Source organism: Microtus oregoni, unplaced genomic scaffold (genome assembly GCF_018167655.1).
Source record: "Microtus oregoni isolate MIOR12 unplaced genomic scaffold, Mior012 000047F_ref0000412, whole genome shotgun sequence".
Taxonomy (NCBI): Eukaryota; Metazoa; Chordata; class Mammalia; order Rodentia; family Cricetidae; genus Microtus; species Microtus oregoni.
In genome coordinates, this window is record NW_024543221.1 from 9,965,151 (window position 1) to 9,990,343 (window position 25,193).

General features: G+C 42.3%; 1 protein-coding gene across 2 annotated transcripts; it reads right to left on the reverse strand.

Annotated features, from left to right (window-relative positions):
• Positions 1-186: 186 nt before the first annotated feature.
• On the reverse strand, positions 187-24,711 carry Lyplal1 (lysophospholipase like 1). Of its 2 annotated transcripts, none has more exons than XM_041635378.1 (5): positions 24,577-24,711; positions 21,446-21,545; positions 12,311-12,480; positions 2,186-2,301; positions 187-1,403 (listed from the first exon to the last, which is right to left on the reverse strand). In XM_041635378.1, the coding sequence occupies exons 1-5, from the start codon at positions 24,668-24,670 to the stop codon at positions 1,164-1,166; spliced, it is 720 nt and encodes a 239-aa protein (XP_041491312.1). In that variant the 5' UTR covers positions 24,671-24,711; the 3' UTR covers positions 187-1,163. The 2 variants fall into 2 exon arrangements, with proteins under 2 accessions (XP_041491312.1, XP_041491313.1); XM_041635379.1 differs by lacking the exon at positions 24,577-24,711 and adding an exon at positions 24,090-24,552.
• Positions 24,712-25,193: the final 482 nt, after the last annotated feature.

Here is a 25,193-nt window from a genome sequence, read left to right on the forward strand (position 1 = left end):
TGGGTTGACCCTGGGCTGGAGAGATGGCTCAGTGGTGAAGAACAAGTGCCACATTATCATGTGTTCTCTCATAAGCAACACAGACACACACATGTCCCCCCATCACACGCACGCACACATACATACATGTATGTATGTCTGTACATAAAATGAAAGCAGAAGGCACTATTTGACATGAATGAGTAAGTGGACCCGTGGGGAGAGGTGCGGGGAGGCTTTTGAGGAAAAAAATGTGAACAAAGTCCAATGCAAGGGTGTGAAAACCATGAAAAGAGTTATTATTTTATATGTTTGTTTTAAAGTACTTAAAGATCCTTAAGTGTATATAATAACTCATCTAAAAAACAGTGCCAGATATTGATCTCAATTAATTCTACCTTTAATATGATCATATTACCCTTTACGGAACTTGACATTTTAAAAGGTAAATTTATTCATATTTTATTCTTATAATTTAACAGTAAATCACTTTTCATAAAGAATCTAGAAACAAACTGGGGAGGACAAACTGATTCTTCACAAATGTGGGAAAATCCTCCAGTGGAGGACTCTGTATCACATTGCTGGCACCAAGAAAATGGAAATCCACCCTGCCTGACAGATCAAACACTGCAGAAACCAAATACTACACAGCCACTAGAATGGCCAAATTGGAATTATGGTGAAGAAGTGCGCATCAGAGGCCACTCTACTGGCTGGAACGGAAAATGGTAAAACTACACAGAGAAACAGCCAGACAGGTTCAGGTCACGCTACAACACACTGCCCAGCCTCGCCACTGTGAGGACGGATGCTCACGACAGTCCTACCTGTGACAACCCCACACAGGAAGAGACCCAAATCTGCGGCCAACGGACAAGCAAACTGCAGTACGTCCATAAAAAGACATCTTTGCAGCTACAAAATACAGCTGACATTTACAACGGAGTGATTCTCGAGGCAATTTTGTTGAAAGAAAACAGACAGATATCATAAATTCCATTCACATAATATGAGAGTGCTGGATGTTTCACAAACCTTAATTTTTGTGAGGATCAAATAAGGAAATTTCAGGTGTAAGAAAATAATCAATATTGTTGTAATACGAGCGGTGGGGCTGCGTCCCCAGCACCCCGGCCGCCTGGCTAGCTTATGCCCCGAAATAACAATATGGTGGTGAGGATTCATTTGTTCTGCCCATCAGTCTCTCCTGGCAGCTTTGTAAGAATCCATGACTTTAGCCTCTCCAGCTCAGTTCTGTTCAGGTCATGGTAAAGATTTGGAAGACTGTGGAAGACGGCGCTCACTCCCAGAGATTTCAGCTTTGAGTTTGTCTCCTCGCCCCAAGAATGGAGAACCAGCTCATCTGCCGTGCCATGGCACTGAAACAGCTCCGGGAACACACCATCAGCCTGCAGGAGATCCTAGGGGGTGGGAGACAGTCCACTGAGACAGGAGATCCCAGGGGATGGGAGACAGTCCACTGAGACAGGAGATCCCAGGGGATGGGAGACAGTCCTCTTAGACAGGAAATCCCGGGGGTGGGAGACAGAGACCACTCCTAGTTAATGTCAGCTGCTCTAAGAGAAGAAGAGGGAGCCTCCAGAGGAGGAGCGGGGTCAGGTGTGCAGTGGAAGCGGGTGGGGGGGAGGGGGCTCCAGGAGGGCGGTGTGGGTCTGTGCCCTATGTTTGCACCACTGAGGACTCTTCAAAGGCCAACAAGGCATTTCCTCAGCAAAGGAGTGAAATGCATAGCCGGACTTCTTCCCGGGGAGAGAGAGGGAGGAGTACAGAGCTGAGACCCAACTGAAGGGAAAAGTCAATTCAAATGCTCTGTTGGACTTTTGGTGATGGAGCTGTAACAAACAGCCATAAGCTTGAAAACCGCTGCAAAGCATTAGCTTTAGAATTGACCTTTGAGCAGGCACAATATACGCAAGTCTGACTACAGTCTCCTACATTCTAGTTCTGCATAAAGGAGTCACGCAACACTAAGCATGCCCTTCCCTAAAACTGTCCTTTCCAAGGTGGCACTGCTGAACATAGAGGCCTCCTAGAGTCACCATGACAAAACTGCTCATGGATTCCAGAGACAGTTAATCTACATAGACCAGGTACCACATTTTATTGCTTAACTATCAACTTTATTTTGGATTCAATGTGTCTATGCTTCACGCTGTATTTGTTTTTTAAATCTGGAACTTACCTTGTAAATAGCAGAGTCTTTATTCAGGAAACTAGAAAGAGCGAAAACTCCTGCCACATCCCGGTGATTTCTGTATGCTAAATGCATCGCCATGCAGCCTCCCATGGAAAATCCCCCTAAAGGAAACAATGCACATGCTTATCAGAAAAAGAGGAACACAGGTCACATGGTACCTCTGAATAAAGCCAGTCCCAACCTTTCACAAACATTTTAAAGACATCTGGAGATGGGAAGGAAATACACTCCTAAAGAGAATGTCAGTTTCCGTCTTAGCCACTGCTCTGTGGCTGAAGAGACACTACAACCATGACAATGTTTACAAAAGAAAGCACTTAACTGGGGGCGCACTTCCAGTTTCAGAGGGTTAGTCCATGATCATCACGGCAGGGAGCATGGTGCCAGGGGAACAGACATAGTGCTGGAGAAGCAGCTGAGAGCTACATGCTGGTCCTCAAGTTGGGAGATGGGGGAGGGGAGTCAAGGAGACTGTGCCTGAGCTTAGTGAGGACATTTGAAACCTCAAAGCCCTCCCCCAGTGACCCACTTCTTCCAACAAGGCCACACCTCCTAATCCTTCTCCTTCTTTCAAACAGTTCTCTCTGGAGACTAAGCATCCAAATATACGAGCCTTTGGGGACAATTTGTGTTCAAGCCACCAATCTTCTTCAGGTCTCAGAGAACCAGCCCTGCTGTGAGGAACTAACGCCAAGACATCAGTGGTAAAGAGATGGATTACCAAAGGGGCCAGATTCAGGAGAGAAATCACATCCATCAAGAAAAGTATTTATCATAATTGGAAATACAATCAAAGTACGAATTTGACGTAGCTACGCTTCCAGTGTCTGCCTGAGTTTGGGTTTATTTCTAGGAACCCCGACACAACACCTACAATTAACAGCCCGTTCCTCTGTGTCAGTCACTGTGCCATGGGCTCCACAAACACTTCTGTTTCTGCTATCTTACTCATAACAGACACCTGGTGACCTCTGCATCAGGAACGCTGATTAAAAACATTGGTGAGCTAGGTGAAGCATTTTGGGATTATGGTATTATTTTGTAAAATGACAAGATAAAATAAAATGAACTCATCTATATGAGAAAAAAAATGTAGTGAGGAGGCGAGCAGGCCTGCTTTTTGTCCTGCCCGGCTCCCGCATGGCTAGCTTTACACCAGAAATAACAACACACAAATTGTATTCATTTAAACACTGCCTGGCCCATTATATCTATCCTTTTCTTGGCTAACTCTCAAATCTTAATTAACCCATTTTTAATAATCTGTGTAGCACCACAAAGTGGTGGCTTACCGGGAAGATTCTAACCACCATCTGTCTTGGGAAGGAGAAGCATGATGCCTGCCTGACTCTGCTTTCTTTCTCCCAGCATTCTGTTCTGTCTTCCCTGCCTACCTATGTTCTGACCTATCAGGCCAAGCAGTTTTCTTTATTAATTAACCAATGAAAGTAACACATAGAAGAAGACCCACCTACATCAAAAACACATTTATTTACTTAACTTTAAGGGCTCCAAGGGCTGGAATAACTTTGCCGCCCTGTTTTTTAATGATGTAGCCCAGGCTGGCCCAGAACTGATGATGCTCCTGCCTCAGTCTTCAAGTGCAGACCACTGTGCCAGTCACTAGAAACAGGCAGATGAAAACAGCACATGGAGACACTGCTGTCTAGGGGAACGCTGAGGAGAAAACACATGCAGCACAGACTAGAGCTGGCGTGCAGGGAAAGAGTGGAGAGGCGGGGACACAGCTCATGGCTGGAGCTCAGAGCTCCGTCTGGTAGTCCTAGCCTTCAGGAGAGTTGAGGCATCTTGTTTGTATTCTGTGAGAAATAATGAAAGCAAGCCGCACATTTACAGGGTTTAGAATTCTGCCCTGGTACACAATTCACTCTCCTAATGTTTGCCCTACTGCCTTACTTCACCTGATAAACACAATCCCAGCCCTCCTCAGAGGGCCGTGAAGGTGTGAGATTCTCCCTCCATGCACCAAGAAGACTGGGGCCTGAGAAAGCAGGTGACCTGCTTAGAGATGTGTCCTTAATTTTAGGGGTAAAGTCAAGACTTTTGGGACCCAGATCCTTGTCCCAGAGCGTAATGTCCCTTCTCTTAACCTTTGCTGTTTATTCAGAGGATTTCCTTCTCTGGGGAAGGCAGCTGATATTAATTAGGGCACCGGATTCCAAAGTTTAGATTTCTCCTAAAAGGCACAATTTGTAAGTAATAACTAGGTATGATAAGAATGACTGTTATGCCTGTAATTTTATTATTTCAGAAAGAAATAGCAGGACTCACCTATAGCCCTAGAATCTAGTGTTCTAGGGGCTAAACTGTGTGGACCGGTTTAAGAACCACCTTAAAGAATGACAGATCCACCCATCCCCAGATGCAAAGACAGTGGAGGACGGTTCAGGAACAGCTCAGCCAGGTAGGAGAGGATGCACATCTTAAGACACCGTGTGTTTGCCTTTATATGCGAGCCTTGCCCAGGGAGAACAGTCAGCGGGCCGTAGCTGCATCTGCGCGAAGATGCATCCTCGATGTGGCCCCGAGAACTTGGCACAGACTAAGCATTCGCAGTTATTGAATGTGTGGATCTGCAGAATGGATCTCGGCATTGTGATTTTCACATGACTATGCTGCAGTTCTAGCTTTGGGCCTCTTTCTCCTGAACTCTCTACACAGTAGTCAACATTACGTGGGTCTGGAGCAGAAATTCTCATTTTGATTTGCAGAAGACACACGAGTGCTCTCGATGTTGCAAACTTGAGAGGAAGAGGCAGGTCTTCCTTCACTTGTCAGAAACTGGCTGAGTGTTTACAACAACCTGCTGGCAGTGCCGGTGCCCTCAGGTGCATGTGGTCATTAGCCAGTTTATCTAACACCCAGACCAGCGCCGGGCACATGGTGGCGACTGAATAAGTGTGTCTGTATGACTGAATCCACACTGGCGGTGTGTCCCTATATTGCCAGCTCTAAGGAGAAAGAGGTAGGAGGACCGGAAGCTCAAGGTCAACCTAGGCTAAGTGAGACTCTGTCTCCGTACCAACCAACAAACCAGCTAACTACTAACTAACCAAAAATATCTGTTAATTTGGTATTTTAGAAATTGATATTTTATAAGCCTCTCTTAATATTTTTTAACTTAAAATTTGGTAGAAAGATGGTTGGACTGAAAATATGGGAACCTCTCTTCTAGCCTGCCTGTGCCATGTCTCACCTGAATGTCTGAATAAATTCATGAAAATCCAAACTTAATTTCCAGAAATACTGGAGAGCTAGAGTAGACAGAATTTCCATCAGATTCTGAATCAACAGTGTATGGTTGGTGCTAAAACTTGAATCTTCAAAGGCTTTTCGTGTTCACATTAGCGTAAGTATACAAATCTGCCTTTGCCAAGGGGCAGGATCAACATCTCTCGGGACAGAATTGCAGCTTTCCTCCACCCTCATGGGTCAGGGTCGGGAAGGCCCACCTCTTCGACCTCTTCCTTTGGGTCTTATGCATTTGTGCATTTGTATAAACTGTAAAGCGAGCACACTGTTAAGCATGAGCTATGCCTCTAAAAAGGATTCTGGTTGCATGGGGGAGGGTGGGGTGGGAAAGGAAAGGAGAGTGAGATGGAGAGGCAGGGACAGAGAGAGACGTCGAGAGAAACAACACAGACACAGAGAAACAGAGACACAGAGAGAAACACACAGGTAGAGAGAAGGGGAGGAGAGGGCACCTGGAGGAAGTGTGAGGCTGAGGAGGAGAGGGAAGGAGCAGGCCGTGATATTGGCAGGGTGATAATTCAAGCCATGGCTGGAGGTTTAACTGTTCCTCTGTAGCAAGGCAATATTCGTTCACAGAAGGAATCATAATAAATCATGCTAGGAATTGTTCCTAGCGTTTAATTTCTTGCTGGAATTTATTAAGTGGATCTTTATTAAACATAAAACTCAAAAGCCAGACATTGTGCATGTGGCCACTTCTGCTACTGACACTTTAATAAAGCAGTCTTCAATAAAGCGCACAGCGGCTTAGCACGCGCTGGAGAAGAAAGATCTCTTATGCTTAGACCAGGGCCGGGCACAGCAGCAGTTTCATAAATATTCACTGGATAAATGAAGTTAATGGAAAATGAAGTTTGAAAACGATATTTCTACAAAGAGGCAAATTTATCATCAGGAAATGTCATTTTCTGGCAATTTAATTTGAGATGATAGTAAAGTTTTAAAAAAACATCTCTATGGTTGAGGCTGCGAATGGTGGTATTTTTGTTATCAAAGCACTAAAGAGGAGAAGGCAGGAGGACTGTTTGAGGTCAACCTGAACAAGACAGCATCACAACAGAAAAGGAAATTCAGAGTGAGTGAGCAGTCTGCTCAGCCCCGAACATTTACAGTTTGTCTTCTTAAAAACGTCAGTCCCAGGCCACTAGCAAAATCTCACCACATACGTCAGATTTAAAGTGTGCTCATGTCGTGGATTAGATGTTGGGACCTACAGCTACTGTGGTGAGCAAGTCAAAGCTAAGCATCACGGGTTAAATGTGAGCATGGCCATGATTTGGGATGGACCCATCTTCTGTGGACATCAAGACAACAGAGCTGTTCTTTTCTGAGAAACTCAAAAGCTTGAATTACATCTTCTCAAATACTGCCCATGGCCACTTAAGGACAGCTACCGTGATGGGAGACTAAGCTTTAAATTGTTTTGTTAGGTAGCCTAAATCTGAATTCAAAAAGCCACAGTTATTAGTGGCAGAGTAGTTAAACAGAAAAGAGCATCTAAGTGTACCAGAGAAAACAACTTTTCAAAATCCAATTCAGCTAGAGGAATTAATTCATAAAAGATAATCCTAAGACTAAGATAAAGATCATCAAAAAATGTGGCATAAATCAAACAAATAGGCCAAAACGTGTTCTAAAGTGGTTATAAAACCACAAAACTTTACGCATGACGCACCTTTGACCTTTCCTTTTTATTAAGTGGTAAAATCTAGTGCCTTGGTGTGGTGTCAGTGTCCTTTGATGAGACTAGCTTGAGGGAGGAAATGAAGTAAGAGAGAGGGCTGGGAGGTGGGGGAAAGGAGTCAGAGATGAGAAGAAAAAAAAAGGAGAAGAAAACACATAAAGATTTCCTACAGGCATTCAGCCTTGTGTGTGCGTGTGTGTGTGTGTGTGTGTGTGTATGTGTGTGTGTGTGTATCACAACAGAAAACAAGGGACAAGGGCATATCAAAATGTTGTTAAGATCCCATTTTAAGTCCCTAACCCATTTACAATCCTGTGAGGTAATCATAGCTCCCCACTTGCTGCCTTTGACAGCACTGTCACCTCTAGCATGGGACACTGTGAAAAGGAACTTTGTATATTTTCTGCCCAAGAAAAAAACTGAACACAAAGGACCAGTTATTGAGTCAATTTTTCATCTAGGAGTCTAAACTCCAGCCCACAACAGACTACTCAGTAAGTAAATAGAAAATAGTAAACGCATTGTAGGTAATGGTTATGGTGGACATTTATAGGTGCTGGCGAAGTATTTAAGGTAGTAATAGGTAACAATTTAACATATACTTAAGATTAACAAGCTGAATAAAACATGTTAAAAAATAATAAACTTGGCTTTATGAACTCTTTATATAAAATAAAACAGAAACAATCTATAAAAAATCTATACTGGGAAAATTAATGTGTTCAACCTCAATGCAAATTCCTAATGATAAAAACCATGAAGTTTGCTATCACGGGAACAGATTTTTTTTTTTTTAAAGGCAATGAACTTCACCACCATCCCAAATTTCAGTCCCTCTACTTTATCCCATGGCGCTCTAGCACTATGCAAATGCGAGGAAAGGCTCGGAGATCTGGGAATGGACAAGTCATGCCTCCCGTGTTTATTTCTGCATTTCCTCCCCTATCAACTTTGCAAGTTACAATATCTCCACCCTTTTATGCAAAAGTGTTAGGACAGCAGTCCCAACCAAGCCTTTGGAGGCCTGGCAAGCATTGCTGAAAGGATCCCGAGTCATTTTCAGTTAGTTAAAATCCATGTGCTTGCACATATGTAGAGGGAACAATGCCATCATGCCATCATCCCACGTGTTAGCTCCAGGCAGAACCCGAGGCAGAGCTCAGAGAATGACTGCATCTTGTGAGTTCCAGGTGCCCAGTTTACTTTCATTTTAAGTCCTATTATAAGGTTAATATAGTAACACAGACTCATTCTGTAAAGTGTTTCCTCTGTAGAGTAGATACAACAAATAAAGGAAACCCATTCTGAAATTTGTAGTACCTAAACCCATTCAGCAGGTTATCAAATTTTGTTTTAACAGTTGGACTCATCTATATTGTATCTTGCCTTCTTATGTGGATCCCTCATATGAGAAATCTTTCCATGGGATTGTAAGATGTATGAAAGTTAAGATCTAAATTTAAAAACGGATAAACATTTCCTGAGTGCCTTCTACGTGTAGGCGGCAAATTTAATGGCTTTATCACATGCAGTTTTATGAACGGACCATGATGATTTTAAGGGAGCCCCTCGTGATGAGTATGTGGGTCACAGATGTGACATAAGTGTGGTCCTATAAACACTCGCTCCCCTACTGCAAGATTTGGAACATGTACTCATAGGATCAAAATTCTGATGTCAGATTCTATACATCCTAGATCAAAACGGAACCTAAACTATATCAATATTCTCTCTTAACAAGTTGTCACCACCTAGTGGCCATGAATGGATTCTGATCATGGCAGAAAGTTGACGAAATCAAAGGGGCTTGGGTTCTAGGGTCCCTCTCTGTCACTGAAAATCTCTGACTTTCAGTCCTTTCACTGGGGAAATGAAAACAATTATCTCCTACCTTTCTCATTGCAAGGCTCAATGGGACACTGTATAAGGAAGAAAAGCTTACAATTTCAAGACTTTCCGAACGGAACACTGATGTGTAATGGCTGCTATGGGTTGAGTGTCAGCTAACGGAGAGTGTTGCCATCCCTGCTACCCTCTCCCAGCACAACAGGGCACACTGACGAGCCCAGCTTCAGCTAACCGAGACTGTTGCCGTCACCTCTAGCTCTCCCAGCACAACAGGGCACACTGACGAGTCCAGCATCAGCTAACCGAGAGTGTTGCCGTCACCTCTAGCTCTCCCAGCACAACAGGGCACACTGACGAGCCCAGCATCAGCTAACAGAGAGTGTTGCCATCACTTCTAGCTCTCCCAGCACAACAGGGCACACTGAAGTCTCCCACTATCCATTTTCCTCTTCTTAAATAAAACCATACAGAAGTACATGAAATAAACCCGAGAGGTGTGCACTGGCTATAAAATGTGCTCATATTTCACACGTGGGCACTCACAATGAATGTGTGAGAAAGCAGAACACAGGCCAATTTCATGCTGATAAATTTCCTCACAGTACAGGACTCAGCACTGCTTCTACCAGGGACTATCTGGTCAACTTCCAGAAAGTAAGTGGAAAGTTGGTAACTGCATGGCTGTGTTTTATCATAACCTTTCAGACTTGGGCTGTCTGTAAATGCTGCAAAAAACAAGCAGACTGAACACTGCCTTATATTCTTAATGCCCCCAGTGAGGATTCATGAATGTCTCCATGAATCGACTTAGCTATGTATCAGACTTAGCTATGTATCAGACGTGTGCCCTCCAGCAAAACTTTTGCTTAGATGTTGGAAGCTGTGAACCTCCAGATCCTGAACTTCTTGTAAACAACTTGTTTTCCTCTGCTCTGAGACAGCCTGCAGCTGATCTGAGCATGAGACCCTCAGGAGCCTGATGGCAGGAGAGTGGTTCCTGGTGCATTTGGCTGGGGCATGGCTATCAGTTAAGGATCTCTATACAAACGGCTCTGGTACACAATAAAGGGGGCATTCCTGTTTCAAGAATGACCCGAGTCCCTGTCTGTGTGTCTTTGTGTGTTTTAGTCTCCAGCCCCTTGCCCGGTTCACGAACTGCACGGCAGCGCATAGAGCGCAGACGGCCGCGATGCGCCGCACCCACGTCGTTCTTTACAACAGAGGCTCACTAAGGTTTTCTGTTTTCTATTAAAAGAAAAATGTGAGTCTTTTGCATCAAACTTGGAAAATGCATTTTAATAGCCTGCTCCACAGTCAGCTGTACTCTTCTCTGGAACGATCTTATCTCTGTCTCCTCCACTTCTCGGTCAGCTTATTGTTCTATGAATCTCGTTATCTGTCGTGTTTGCCTTCCTGCTGTCCCAGTGACATTTGCATGTCACCTCCACAACATGGCTGGTGTCTTTGTGAAGTGAACATCCCAACACATCACCTGTTTTCTGCGTATAATTTGGTGATGCTAAGTCCTGGCATGCACGCCAAAACACCATTTCCTGCAATGGGGATGCAGTGGGTCCCTTGCTTCTTTCCACAAGCAGGCTTCTCGCTTACTTTACCAAATTCTTGCCCTACTTTCAGATCAGCTGGAGGGGTATCTTTCCTCAGAAGAAGTCCTTAGCCCCTAAGACCATTTTTCTCTATATATACAATCTGTCCCACACATTCCAGTCTTTTCCCCAGCAATACTCCTACATTAGAATGTCTGACTTCTGTTCCCATCCCATTGGAGATTTTGAGAAATTTTACTACTCCAACCCTTAAGTTTCATGAACAATTTAGGAATAAAAGGCTAAACACCATTCCAGTTTTAGACAGACTCCCTAGAAGAGCTGGCAGATCACATACAGTATGGAAAACTATTTCTAACTGAGCTGACACAATCAAAGGACACACAGGGAAAGGATGTGCTGTCACCTGCCCCAGATCTGAAGCGGTACTTATTACAAAGTATCAATGGTTGTACTTATCATCTCAGAGACAGGGTCCCCTAGAACACATTATCTCATAAGAAGTCAGAACTCTGGTCATCATTGCATAGAAAGAAGAAATAAACCATTTTGTACCTAGTGCTTTTCTTTTCATCCTCCAAATCACAGAGATTTTCCACTTTGCAACTATGCTATGTGCTTTGATCATATAACTCTGATTTTTTCACTGAGTCTTCCTCTCTCTCTCTCTCTTTCTCTCTCTCTCTCTCTCTCTCTCTCTCTCTCACACACACACACACACACACACACACACACAGATGTGCACGCATAAGCAAATGCACAGATTTTATCAGTTGGTGTAGACTCTAACAGACACATTAGAGTAAAGCCAGCAGGAAGACATTTTGCAGTAATCTGTGTTTAAACAGTTTGAACAGTGAAAAGAAAGGAACTCGGTAACTCCCTCACAGCACAGCACCTCAGTGAGCACTAACACTTTAAATCCAGTCTCAAGAAGATTTCTAAGTATATTTTGATGCTACTTAGCACATGATGGAGTCATCAAATACAGTGGTTATAAGTTTGTACAATCAAAACATTCTGTACTAGAGACATTACACATCTCATCTTGCATATGTATATATTAAATATAAATTTCTCTAGTTTATATATTTGATGAGTTCAGTCAAAGAAGAATTCAGTACATAATTTACACAAAGCTTTAAATGCCCTTGGGAACAGGGTTCACTGTGACATGTTTAACACAAGGTTATCAATGTTTTAGTTTTGTGCCACTCGCTAGAAAGACTTTGTGCTCATGAGTTTGACAACACATTCTCACATGATTTCAATCATGGCATGAGCAGTTTAATCTTATATTCATAAGACCCCAGCTACATGAAAGAAAAATTATTTTTTAATTGCAATAGACAATCTCAGTTAAAAATTAAAATAGAAAATTATTTATCATAAAAAAGGCAGAATAGCTAGAGCATGATGGTGCATTCCTATAGCTGGGTATGGGAGAGGTAGAAGAGAGAGAACTGGAATTTTGAGGTCAGTCTTGGCTATACAGCAATGCCTTGTCTAAAACAAATAAACAAGCTGAAAAGGAGTCGTTATTAAAAATGAAAATCAATGAAAGTTTCATGAGCTGTTGTTTATGACTCTAATATTTTTGAAAGCTGCATGTGTAGCTTATCCAAAACTGTGAATGCGGCAAGCAATATTCACGTACTTGTAAACAATGTTACAAATATAACTCAAAAATGTAATTAGACAAAAGTGGGACAGATTACCAATGTTATAAAACCTCACCTATGAGTATCCTGCTCTTCTGGATGCCACTTTTGACTTCGTCATCAATCAATTCGGTGAGCACCTGGCGCATTCCATCAATGGACTCAAGGTGTTCTGGGCAGTCATTAGAGATTTTAAATCTGTCAAACCACACATTGGAAAGTCCACCCTTCATAGGTGTATACGGCCTGTTTAAAACAAATAACAAAAAGTGGTATTAAAATGATTGCTTTAATTTCTGAAGGATTAATGTACTATTTCTGCTGAATTTTATATTAAAGAATTTGTATGAAAAATGCCCCACACAGCCTATACTACTGTTCTTATATTTATTCCATTAATGTTTCCTAAGCTGGTTCACCGTCTTTATTGAACTGTCTAATGGTTACATTCATTTATGTGGGGAGATGTGCCATGGGCAATGTGACGCTCAGAGCACAGTCTGCACGTGTGAGTTCTCTCCTTCCAAAACGAAGGTTGCAGAGGTAGAACATGGGCCTTCAGTCATGGTGGCAAGCACCCTCAGCCTCTGAGCCATCTCACAAGTCCATTACCTACTTTTAGGAGGTAGGACCATTATGGTGCTATGACTATTAGCCCATTCATGTACATTAATGCTATGCAATGAAATTCCAGTTTTATACCCACACTTGTGCACATTCTGCATCTTTGTAAACCAATTTCAGTTTCAGGTCTAACTTCTAGGTCATCAGAAGTAAATGTGAAGGAGAGTAAAGACAATTTGGGAGATGCTTTGTGGTATGGGGGCAGCGCTGCTAAAACATGGAGAAGGCTGGGCTGCCCAAGAAAAGAGACAGGGGGTTTGATCAGAGGCACTACCCTTTTCCTGGTGAGCTCTTGTTTTCTTACTTAATAACAAAATGCATGGTCCGCTTTATGTGTAAGAATGCCACAAATGAGCTAGTGGCAACAGAAGACTCACTATGATTGAAAGGCATTTCAACCAATCACAGTGACTCTCTGCAATGCTGGCTACTCAACTCTGTCTCTTCCACTTTGTTTTTCAGATTCAGGTAGGCACTCACTATCCAAGCCATGTAGATAAAATGTGTGGCCAGGCGGTGGTGGCACACGCCTTTAATCCTAGCACTCAGGAGGCAGAGGCAGGCAGTTTGAGGCCAGCCTGGTCTACGAAAGCTAGTTCCAGGGCAGAGGACAGGCTCTAAACCTTAGAGAAACCCTGTCTTGAAAAAAAGAAAAAGAAGAAAGTGTGTAACTTAGAACCATAAAAGACAGGAACAAAGAGAACGAGCCGGGCCCTGACCTGCTTCCTTGCACTTCTCTTCTGAAACCACATGGGGAAGTGCAGTATAACCAATGGCCTCCCCAGCGAGTGTCAGGCAACAGCTGGCACTGGCAGACTACATGCCACCACTTTTCCCTGCTGATGGCACTTCTGAAAACGAACGTTCATTCTGGGAACCTGGTTTGTATTTAAAACTTTCCCAGAGAAGCTGAGAAAATCCTAAAAACAAGAAAGGTACCCTGACTCAGATGAAACCAAAACGTAAGTGCCGCCATCTTCTGTTGATTGACTGCACCGTGTGATGGATGCTACTGCGGGATGAGCCTGCATGTGTTCTAATGCATGGGATGCACACTCCTTTCAGGGCATACACACTGGAAATCTCCCTGCCTTGTGTATGTATAAAAACATGCACCAACACAGTGATGTGCCACGGTGTATTACTAAATATACACATACAGGTTAGTTTAGTTCCTAGATATACTATTTAGGCTTCTGAGAGAATAAATCAGATTTAATGTTTGCTCATCTCCTCACCCTTTCCCTTAGAGACCTCACTCTCCACAGCAGCAAACGGATTTAAGCACTTGAACGTCCTCTCCCTTCCGTGTTCCCTTCACATATACTAAAACATAACCTTTCATGACTATTTTTCCTTGGAGCACCGCTGCCTGTCAAAGCTGACAAACGCATTCTGCTTGGCAGCTGAGTGCGTTCTTCTCCACTGCCCTCGCAGAAGTATGTGCCCTTTCCTTAGCGAATGCTATTCTTTCAGTTTCATCTGAGTCTCTGTGCACTTTGGCCCCTCTCCCATTTCCCTGCCAACACTACTATGAATCCATCCCTACCCCATGAATCCAAATAATTACATAAATGTCTTATGAACAAAGGTGAGAAGCTACTTTAGAATTGAATCTCCCATTCTCCCCTGATGATCACTTACATAGTACCTAGATTCTAGTCCCTGTGGATGGGGTGACATAAATAAACATATATATTTAATTATGGAACAGAGACCAACAATCATATTGCTAGAATGAAAGGTACAGATTTTACGTTAATACATGTTTCAAAATGGCCTAGACAAAGGTGGTGAAATTCCACCATTCTGCCACAGAAGACTACTTTTCCTTCAGAAGACTACCTTTCCTACAGCTTCTGTAGAAATAGCTACTGGTGGAGGTACCTATTCTTGCTTGAGTGTGCTGACTAAATTATACAACAAACTTTATAGGGTTAACATATAAAGCCCTGCTCAGTTTTAAGTTCAAAGTTCAAAAGCTTTTGACACAGCGACCACCACCTCATGGTTCCTTATTTAGTAAAGAAGTCAATCATTTGGAAAAGCTTGAAATACTCTCAAGTAATTCTCTTTAGAAAACTTTTGGGATTTTTAATTTATATGCATTATTATCTGAGATTGATGTTGCAGGAGAGAACTTTGGGTGGGGGGAGACTTCTGAAGACTGAGCCCTCCAGGCTTCTCCTCCACTGCTCTCTGCCCATCTCCTCAGTTGCTGTGGGAAAGATAAAATTCCACTGTAGCTCAGTTCAGTTCCCCTCTGCACCTCTGACCCCAGAAGCTGTTCGGCTCTAGATAGCTCAGGTACACTGAGAAGACATAAATCATCCAAGCCTTCCTCCTCCAGGGGCCCTGTCGAGGTTAACCCCGAGCCCACTGCAAATGAAAAGCAGGTACTCGGATCAAATCCTTGTTACACACTGCAAAGTCCCCAGCTCACTGGAACTGCCACTGAAGTCAGGGAAGCCCAGCTCCAGAGCAGACACAGAGCCCTCGCTTATGTTCCAATCAGACTGTCACCCTTTGAGTCAACTCCGGCTCCCCTCTCCACTTTCCTCTGCTTCTCTCTGACTGTTTATTTGTCTGTCTAAGCACTTAAATAAGGATGATATCATAGGCTAAAATGTGAATCATTCTGGGAACTCAGCCATTAATGGGAAAAAATGATACTCTCTTTCCTCGTTTTCCCTTTGACAATGCCTTATTTAATTAATCTAAACGGATCCACTGAGGTGTACACAGCCCAACGTAAATCCCAATTTACCCAGCTGGAGGGTTTTGGTCTCTCATTTCTAAAAGAAAAAAAATTAAAATTTTCTATTCAAAAGGAATCATTAGGATAATTTAATGGGATAAAAAGACTTCAGAACTTTTTTTTTTTTGCTAAGAAAACAATCAAGAGTACATAAATCTCCAAAGATGTTAGAATAACCTTTAAATAAAGCATAAAAGACTGTTTTTTAAACAGCTGAAAGGCCTGGCACATGTGTTACATTCATTCACTTCTTCCTCAAATAAATCACTTTATTAGCTGGTATAAAAGCAGCTCAGACATTACCACAATAAACAAATATGTTCAGCAAGGAGCATCTGTGTGACTCCTAAATCAATCAATCAATCAATCGGCCATTACACACTGGTAAAGTATTAGCCCGGAATAAATGTCCAAAGACTTTTTTATTTTTAATAAAATGGCATGCAGCTGAATATCCATTTTTATTTTGGTCTGTACTCCCCTAAAATTAAAAAAAAAAAAAACAAAAGACCATCCGCAGCCTTTTTGATAGCAACCTTGCCCCAGTCTTCACTGGACCTGGTTTCACAATTTCCCCTAGCATGCTCTAGGGTCGAGTTACTTGGACCAGCTCACCATTGATGCAGGAGCATCACATTGGTCTTCCTTTCCCTGCAGGCTCTTCCTGTCCTGTGCTGAGCTCCCACTAAGTCTCAACCCAAAGTCACCTTCTCAGAGGAAGCCCTTTGACTCTCCAGTGTTGCCTCTATTCTGTAATGCTGACTCTGTCTCTTTAATTTAAAGGCCTTCATGGTATTCATCATTATTTGAAATTGTAATTATTTGCCTTTCTTATTCAGTCTGCATGAGTAGATGACCTCTGGCCTTCACGGGTACCTGCATTCAGATGCAGGTGCATGCCACTTATATGTGTACTCCCCATATGAACATGTAAATATATAAACTCATAAAATAAGCATATAAGTCTGCTCTAGAGTACACGCTTACTGCGGATGCTGAGCACCCACTGTATGTGGGAAATTGTGTAGTCACCGTGTAGAGGCATACACAAGCCTGACGAGATTTAGAATTTTTCAAATCACCAAGAGAATTTATCCTTGAAAATTATAAATGGACTATAAAACATTGTTAATTTTTAATGGAAATTCTGTTATTAGATCCAAACTAAGAAAACCTGTGGTTGTAAACACAGTTAAAATATGCCACAAAAATAAAAATATTTATTGGGTACTTCCAGTTAAAGAGTCCAAATTAACATAATGAAAAAATACTATTTCATTTTTCCATTTTAATTAACACAGAAAACTATTGTTGACTTTTACTTAATATACTGCTGCTTAGCCAATTTATAGCAAAGGAAAAGGAGTATTTATAGACAAAAGGGTAATTCACAATTTAGCAAAAATACAATGACATGCCATTACAGACTACGCTGAGCAAACATAATAAACCACTGACCACTCTTAGGTTCTTTGTGGCGTTTATTACTACGAAAAACAAAATTATAACCTTGCTTGATGTGTTCTCAGCATGTGTAGATGAAAGGCATGGTAGTCATAAAGGGGATGAGGAAAAGGAGCCTAAGTGACCTGAAGTTCTAAAATTCAATTAAATTGGGAAGGTCTGTGATTTATATTGAGCTTTACCACAATCAAGAACAAAAAGAACAGAGAATTAAATTAAATTGAAATATTAAAAAAATTTAATGGTGCAAAAAATAAGGAAAATAGAACACAGGTGAAAAAACTAGACTTGTATTCAAACCTATAAATTCAATGTTACATTAAATATAAATGGATAAACAAATCATTTAAAAGACAGAAGCTATCAGATGGGTTCAATATACAAGCAAAGCCCAGCCATATGCCATCTGTAACAAACACATTTTAAATAATTTTAATGGATAGACAAACTAAAAGTAAAAGGCTGGAGGTTTGCTATGCAACAGTAACCAAAGTAACATACAGTAATGGAAAATTTGTAAAATAAGTATAGGAAAGCTGCTGGGCAGTATATAATTATTACAGAAATTACACTTTGGGCTGTTACCAGAAGTTAAGAGTAATCATTTTGTAAGAAAAAGATATTTATTAACGCTTTCTCCTCATGACTCCTAGAACCACTTAAAAACAATTATCGAACATATATAAAAATTTCAGTAATACTATCAGCCACCTTGGACTATACATACAATGCTATGCATAAAAATACACATGAGAGTCAACATGATAGAACTTACGTGAAGCCATAAAGTTGCAGGGAGAATCCAAAGACTGGGAAAATATAAAATATTTTATCTGATAGCAATGAAATGAAACTAGAAATCAGCAAGCATTAGACACCTGTAATAACCCTCAATTCATGGAAATCACTAACAGACTTCTAAGTGGCTTCCTGACTTAGAAGGTCCAGGAATTACACTGACTGCATCCAGTCAGAATAATAACCATACAAACCCTTTCCACAGCGTGGCTAACATTTGCAAGAGGTAAAGGCCTACACTTTTTACTTCTAACCAGGTTTCCTTGTGGAGAAGCTCTGCCCCTGCTAACTTCTGAGTTCTCTGAGGGGATCCCCACTGGGAACCACGCCTCCAGGCTATGACACAGCTCAGGACTACCAATGGTGGGCAAGGGAGATGGGTCCCATACAAGCACGAGAATCTGAATTCAGCACCAAGGTAAAAGCCAGGAGTGCTGGGGTTGGGAGGAGGTAAGAAAGGGGCAGTCAGGTCCCTGGAGCCTGCTGGCCTGCTAATCTTGCCTACTCGGTGAGCTCCAGGTTGGTCGAGAGAGACTGTCTCAAAAAGCAAGGTGGAGAAAAGCCTCGGGCTTCGGTTGGAGCCCACGAGCATTACATAGTAAATGTACAGCTGACAGGCCAATAGACAGCTCCACAGGAAGTGGATATGTACACATCCACACAGAGAAACCCATTCAGAAGAGCTGCGGGAACAATTGTCTCTTGGAAAGGTCACTGTCAAATCTGTAAAAACCTAGTGAAGCCATAATTTTTCCCTTTAAAATGGGATTCATTCCCAAAACACCTCAGCAGTGTAATTTCCTCCCACATGGGCAACAGAATGACCTTCCATGAGGCCTTAGAGCAATAACATCTATTCTTTGCTTTAATAGTCAAAATTTATATAAAGATTTTCACTTGCTATAGTAAATCTTAGCTGGACCCTGAGAGGTTTAATGGGGCTTAACCCCAAAATCATCAACAGGCTTCCATGTGCACAAGCATCAATATGCACACAATTACACACACTCAAATATATATATATTTCCAAACGATAAAGCCCAGTACAGGGTCCAGGGTGCAGAAGCTGCAGGAAAGCCCCAGCTAATATCCAGTATCAACTGCCAGCTATGTGAGTAAGCCTTCAGATGAGGGATCCAGTTCCCAGCAGACAAATCATAAGCCACACCCAGTCTTCAAGCTTTCCCAGGAGAAGCCCCAAAAACAACAGAATTGGGATTGAGTCACCACTATTGTGCCCTTTCTGAGTTCCTAACCCACAAAATTTGTGACCATAATAAAAGTGTTGCTGGGGGTGATTTGTTACACAAAAATTATACAGGGAACATGAAGATGATAGAAAACCTTCCAACATAAATAAAGCAGAAAAAAAAAAAACCATGATGGTATTTGGCTAGAGTAGTGATAAAATTATTTCTCTAATATAAATAGGATGGAAAAAGAAAACTAACAGATATAAATGAAAAGTAACAGAGAGAATGATGCTGGGTGTGGTGAACACCTGTAATCCCAGCGCTCAGGAGACAGAGACAGAAAGATCACGAGTTCTAGGGCAGCCTGGACTACACAGTGAGATTCTGTGTTCAACCTACAACCAAACAGAAAAGAGACAAGACTAAACTGGTTCTAAAAAAGATCAACTAGTAACCCTTGATAAGACAAAATACACACACAAATAATAATAACAATAACAATAATAAAATAGTACTATCAGAACTGAAATAAAATATGTAAGCAGAAATTTAATTAATAAAAATAAATATCATGAAGTCAAAGACAAATTCCACCAAATCCCTGACACTGCCTTAAAAATGCGCAGAAAATCTGAAAACCTTGATTCTACAAAAGAAAATAAATGCATTACCAACAACTCATAAGAAAACTTCAAGTTCAGGTGACTTTTCTAAGTGCTATCAAACATTTCAAGAAGATATAATACAAACCTAGAGGGACAAACACTTCCAAACACCCACAAATGACAGTGTATGTGAAGATATGTAAATAGGAAATACTCCTGGTTTAAAGTTTGAAAAACACTGACCTAGAATTCAAGTTACAATTGATAACATGTGAAAGTCAAGAGATGTAACACCCGATTTTGTGTTACACCCTCGGTACAGTTCTAGCGCCACCGGACTGTAAGCGAGTTGGACAAGGGCCTGAAGATTGAAATAACACACAGAGACCAGGGTCATTCCAGTCGAAAGGAGACCAGCCGAAGGTCATTTATTCAGACTTGGGGAAGTCCTTAAGTACCTAACTGCTGCACAAGGACCTCTGCCCAGGCAGGTGGGAAATTACCATATTAACAAAGGAGTCAATGCCCTACAGCTAATCACCAGGCGGGGCAGGGAGAACACAGAAACAAATAGGATGCTTAGTTAGCTGACCAGAAACTGTCCTCGCAAATGCACCCCAAGGAACAAGGGCAGATCCAGGCCCTACAAAGAGATAATAATCATTAAACTCTTAGCAAGAGATAAAAACTGTTAAATTCTTGGACTCAAGTCTCAAACGCCTTATTTAATCACCTCCATTTACAACCAACCTAAAACACACCATCCTTCCGGTTCCTACAGAAATGTCAGCATTCCCTTCCCACTGTACCTACCCTGGACACCAGAGGGAAACAAGCTCTTAGCATCAATCCACCAACAGATATCGGTGGGCGCTGCCAACCCCCTAAGCTTAGCTATATTAAAATAACTTTTGAATCTTCTATTTTACAGTCTGTTCTATAACTCCATCAACTAGAGAAATAAGTTCTTATTGGTGAATATAAGAAGTTTCTTGAAATCCTGGTTTATTTTCTTGTGAGTACAAGGTTGACAGAAAAATCAAAGCCCAGCATTTCTGTGAATACTAAGCAGGCTTAAAGAAAAATAATAAGAACAGATCATGAGAAATCAGATTGGGTTGCATGACACAATACAATATTTGTTTATGCAAAAAGGAGTTTGTGAAAAAGACTATGTGGATGATTATTTAATATTTATAAAAAGCTGTCCATGGCCTCAAAAGTATTCCACTCCCATGATTATGAATTCTGTTGGATGCACCTACAGATTTCCACTCTAAATATTAAGTAGGCCCCATGCCTCATGTTATCCTGGTCTGCTGATTCAAAGAGCCCAACAGTATTTAACATCCTTTGAAGCTTGGAAAGAATGTTATAAAACTCTTTTCCAGAGATTATGAACCTGGGCTTAACTAAATTATCAGAAAGACTATCTTGGCAGAAGTTATTCAGTTTGCTTTTGGGGTGCGTGAGGTAAAGGGGGGCATTTAAACCATGAGCACTACGCACACTTGCAGGAAGCAGAGCGTGCTGGGAAGGGGTCAGTCAGAATGGCAGAGCATGCTTGCAGGAAAGAAGGGCTTGGCGCCTGGAAAGCTTGGCCAAGGAGCCCAATTTCGAAGTAAAGCATGCATTTTTACAGGTGGGAATTGACGACCCTAATTTAAAATGCCTTAAATACAGAGTTAAAGTTAAAACCATCTCTCTGGCACATACATATATTTTATGCCATGGAGTTCTACTGAGAAGTGAAATTAAGCATTGCATACCTGGAAGGAGCCGTAGGATAAATAATCTTTATGTGTTGGAATGTTAAGTCTTGGTTTAGCACTGTCTTGATCCACTCTCTCATTCCTTGGCCAGAATGACCTGAAAAAATTACAGAATTCGCAGTCAGATAAACATCTTCATAACAGTGTGTTTCAAAGGGATTTGTACCTCCTAGATCACTTAAAGGCTGGAAAAGAGACTGCGAAAAATCTCCACGTGCCAAAAAGCTGTTTAGATTTAGCAGGCAGAATTAGTTCACCAAGCATAAACAGTAGAAATAATCCTTATTATTGTACATCCGGATGTATTGTTTATCAGTTGCAAGACCATACCTAGGCTTGAGTTTCAGTTTCCCTCATTTGTAACAGGTATAATCGATTCTCCTAGAGAGGAATTCTGCTCGGCTGTTGTCCAACACTGTCCATTTCCCATCTCCACTGATCTAAGTGTGTCTTACATATGACTGAAGAGAAAGTGTTAAAGTTTATCTTTTTGTCCTTGTCGTGTGTGTGTGTGTGTGTGTGTGCGCGCGCGCGCGTGCGCGCGCGCGCGTGCACAATGGGCAGGCCCATGTAAACGTGCAGAAGTCAGAAGACATCAGGTCCCACTACATGATTTTCTGCCTTACCCCTTGATACAGGGCCTTTCCCTGAACCTGGAGCTCATAGATTTTTGCTTGTTTGTTTTTTGTTGTTGCTGTTTTCACTAAGTTGGCTGTTCAGCAAGCCCCACAGACCCTCCTGTCTCCCCCAGTGGTGGGGTCGCAGGCACAAGAAGTGGTGCCCAGTTTTTTCCTGGATGTTAGAAATCCAAACTCAGGCCCTAGTACTTGCAGGCATATTCTTACCCATATACTCTAGACCAGATGTCTTTATTAAATAGGATCTGTTTCCAAACACTTCTTCAGCCTTGGGTGAAAGAGACAACTGAATGATAGAAAACCACACTCAGCCATCCACTCACAAGGACCATGTTGTCTCTATGTATGAAATTCTCAAGAAAGTATTTTAAATGACAAAAAAACAGTTAGTACCTTAGTCCAACTCATGGTAAAACCATATAATTAGTTTGTTTATATTTGTTTTACCCAGAAGCCAAATACTTCCTGTCCTTGTAACACAAACACGTGCTCAAGTCCAATGTGAAATTGTTGCCTTCCAACCTGGAGGGCCAAGGCCTCCTAGTTTGCTTCCTGTTGCCATGATAAAACAGATCTAGGCCAACTTGGGAGTAAAGGGTTTATTTCAACGAACTCTCCCAGCTAGCAGTCCATCACCAAGGGGAAGTGGAGGCAGCAACTTGAATAGGAACAGAGCAAGAAACCTCAGAGCAAAATTGATTATTGGCTTGACGCCGTGGCTCATGCTCAAACAGCCTTTCTAAATGTCCCAGGATACCTGCCCAGGGGTAGCAATGGCCACAGTGGGCTGGGCCCCCCTCTATCAATCAACAGTCAAGACCATTCACTATAGACAAAGCCACAGGCCAACCTGAACTAGGCAGTTTCTCAATTGAGACTCTCTTTCCCCAGGGGACTCCTGATTCGAGATGACAATAAAAACTAACAGGACAGGCCTGTGCCAAAAGGAGTCTTTTATACTTCAACGGAGATTTAATTATATAAGAATTATATATCTGTACATCTGGAAGAATTATTTAGATGAACTCTTTTTCCAATGTACAAAATAAAGTTTTATACACACACTCACACACACACATACACACATGTGCAATGTGTAAAATACACTCAGAATGAATGACTCTGATTTCAGACATGTATTATAGGTTATAAAAATGTCAGTGATTTGAAATTGAAAAATAGGAAGCATTAAGCAAAGTGGTCCAGGGGGGTTAAAAAAAAAAGAACGAATTCTAGTTCTTTCTAAAGACACTGAATTAATTATGAGAAGATATTAGTATGTGGGAATTCTGGATGTTCATCACTGATCGCTCCCGGGGTCCTGAATAAGCACTGCTCAGCTGGCTATAAAGCCATAAGTCATCAGCCAAGTCTTTCCGTTCACAGGTGCTCACCCCTCATCTTCTGTTTCCAAAGCGATACGTCATAGCTCTGGGTTCCCCTCACCCTCCCACCAAAAATAATAATTGTGAATCCGACATTTGTGTTCAAATCCCAGCTTCACCGCCACTCACAGCAGCAGCAAACGTTTCTAGACCCGGTTTTGAAATGATGAGACCATCTTACATTGTTGCTAACACTTTCCAATCCCTTGGGTGTTCTAGCCGCCATTCCGTTTAAGCCTGCACGTGTCTCAGCTCAAACAAGGCCTTCTTGGAAAACTCCAACAAGCCTTCAGTTGCAAATGCCTTACTAATGTCCAACCACATTTTTTCCCTTTCCTTACTATTGACTTGGCAGTAGCTCAGGCACCATCTTGTGATCCCCTGTCCACGGCTGACTCAAATTAATTGAATTGTTTTTGTTTTTAAATTTAGGTAGGCCCCCTGAGGACACCGGCTGGATCTCATTTCTTTAAAAGAAAATTAAAAAAAAAAATAGCATTTTTTTTTTCCTGGGAACTTACCCTGGGCCAGCCAAGAACTGTGGATGCAAGAATTAAAACACAGGTCCTTATTCTTTCTCTAGGGGCACTCCCTGGATGGAGATGACTTTGTACTTACCTCAGAGATTTAATGAGTGGACAAAAAAGGAAATCAAGAAGGTAAGACATCAAAAAGGACAGGTGGGAAGCGTATGGGGACCCTGGTGGTGGCAAACAGAAAGGACAATTGCTGTTCACTGCTCTAGGGGTCCTGTGGAGCCTGAGTATATGGGTCAGATCACGGAGGGTCGACACTGAAAACAATAGTTGGCCCCTGTACCTGGAGACTCACACTGCCGGACTGGTGTGCCTGAACCTGGGATCGGCTAAAGACTGCCCAGGTGACTATGCTGTGGTTGGTGAGGGGGGGTCCAGGACACCAGAAAAGGCAGCAAGATAAAGGCGAAGACTGCCTTGGAGAAAGAGAGCACCCTCCCGGGAGGTGGCAGCCCCCCTCCCGATCCTGGGTGCAGGCGGAGCCCTAGGGAGCTCTGGGGGACGAAGGAGAGGGTGCTTCCCCAGCCGCAGCACGCTGGGCGGACAGACACCACGAGGGTGCACTGCACCTGAGCCGTGCAGGAAGATCAGCGAGGCACTGTGTTTCCCGGCCGGCGACACCACAGAGCGCTGCAGGCGAATGGCGCTGGGTGACACAGCCATGGCGGAACCCAGAAGCCAAGGTGCGTGGCCACTCCCTCAACGTCGCGGGGTCGCGCACGCAGGCACGCAGCGCTAGCATGGGTTTACGCATGCGCTGAGGAAGGCTTTCACCTGAGGTTGGGCAGCTTTTGCATTCTGCTGGGAATTGCATCCCTTAGCTTCAGGCTGCTTTATGCAATGATGTAGAATAGACCGCTATCCCGAGAATTTGCTGCAGGTTTTAAACTGCAGTTCTAAAGCTCAGAATCACCCCATTTGGAGAATATTACTGCCTTCAAAATTTTACAGATATAATCATAGTTTTTTATAACCATCCACTTGGAGGCTTACACCAGATGTCCATAGCCTTTTGCATACAGGGTGAGTCAGCCATATAGTAATTTATTTTTGTGTATTTATTTTGTTTTTCTTTTTCTGATAGTTAACAGACAGATCTAATTTTAATGAGCGAGGACTTCACATTCTTTGGCATGCCTGTTACCAAAAATGTGGCCAGTGACTGGTGGGAATGAGTACAAGCTGG

What these genes read in the sequence shown, in the direction of transcription:
- Lyplal1 (XM_041635378.1), bottom strand. Translation starts at nt 24,670, where the DNA reads ATGGCTGTGTCACCCAGCGCCATTCGCCTGCAGCGCTCTGTGGTGTCG. An exon ending in TATCCTACGGCTCCTTCCAG is followed by an intron (nt 12,481 to 21,445) that starts GTATGCAATGCT and finishes TGTTTTAAACAG; the next exon opens with GCCGTATACACCTATGAAGG. An exon ending in GAAGAGCAGGATACTCATAG is followed by an intron (nt 2,302 to 12,310) that starts GTGAGGTTTTAT and finishes TGTTTCCTTTAG; the next exon opens with GGGGATTTTCCATGGGAGGC.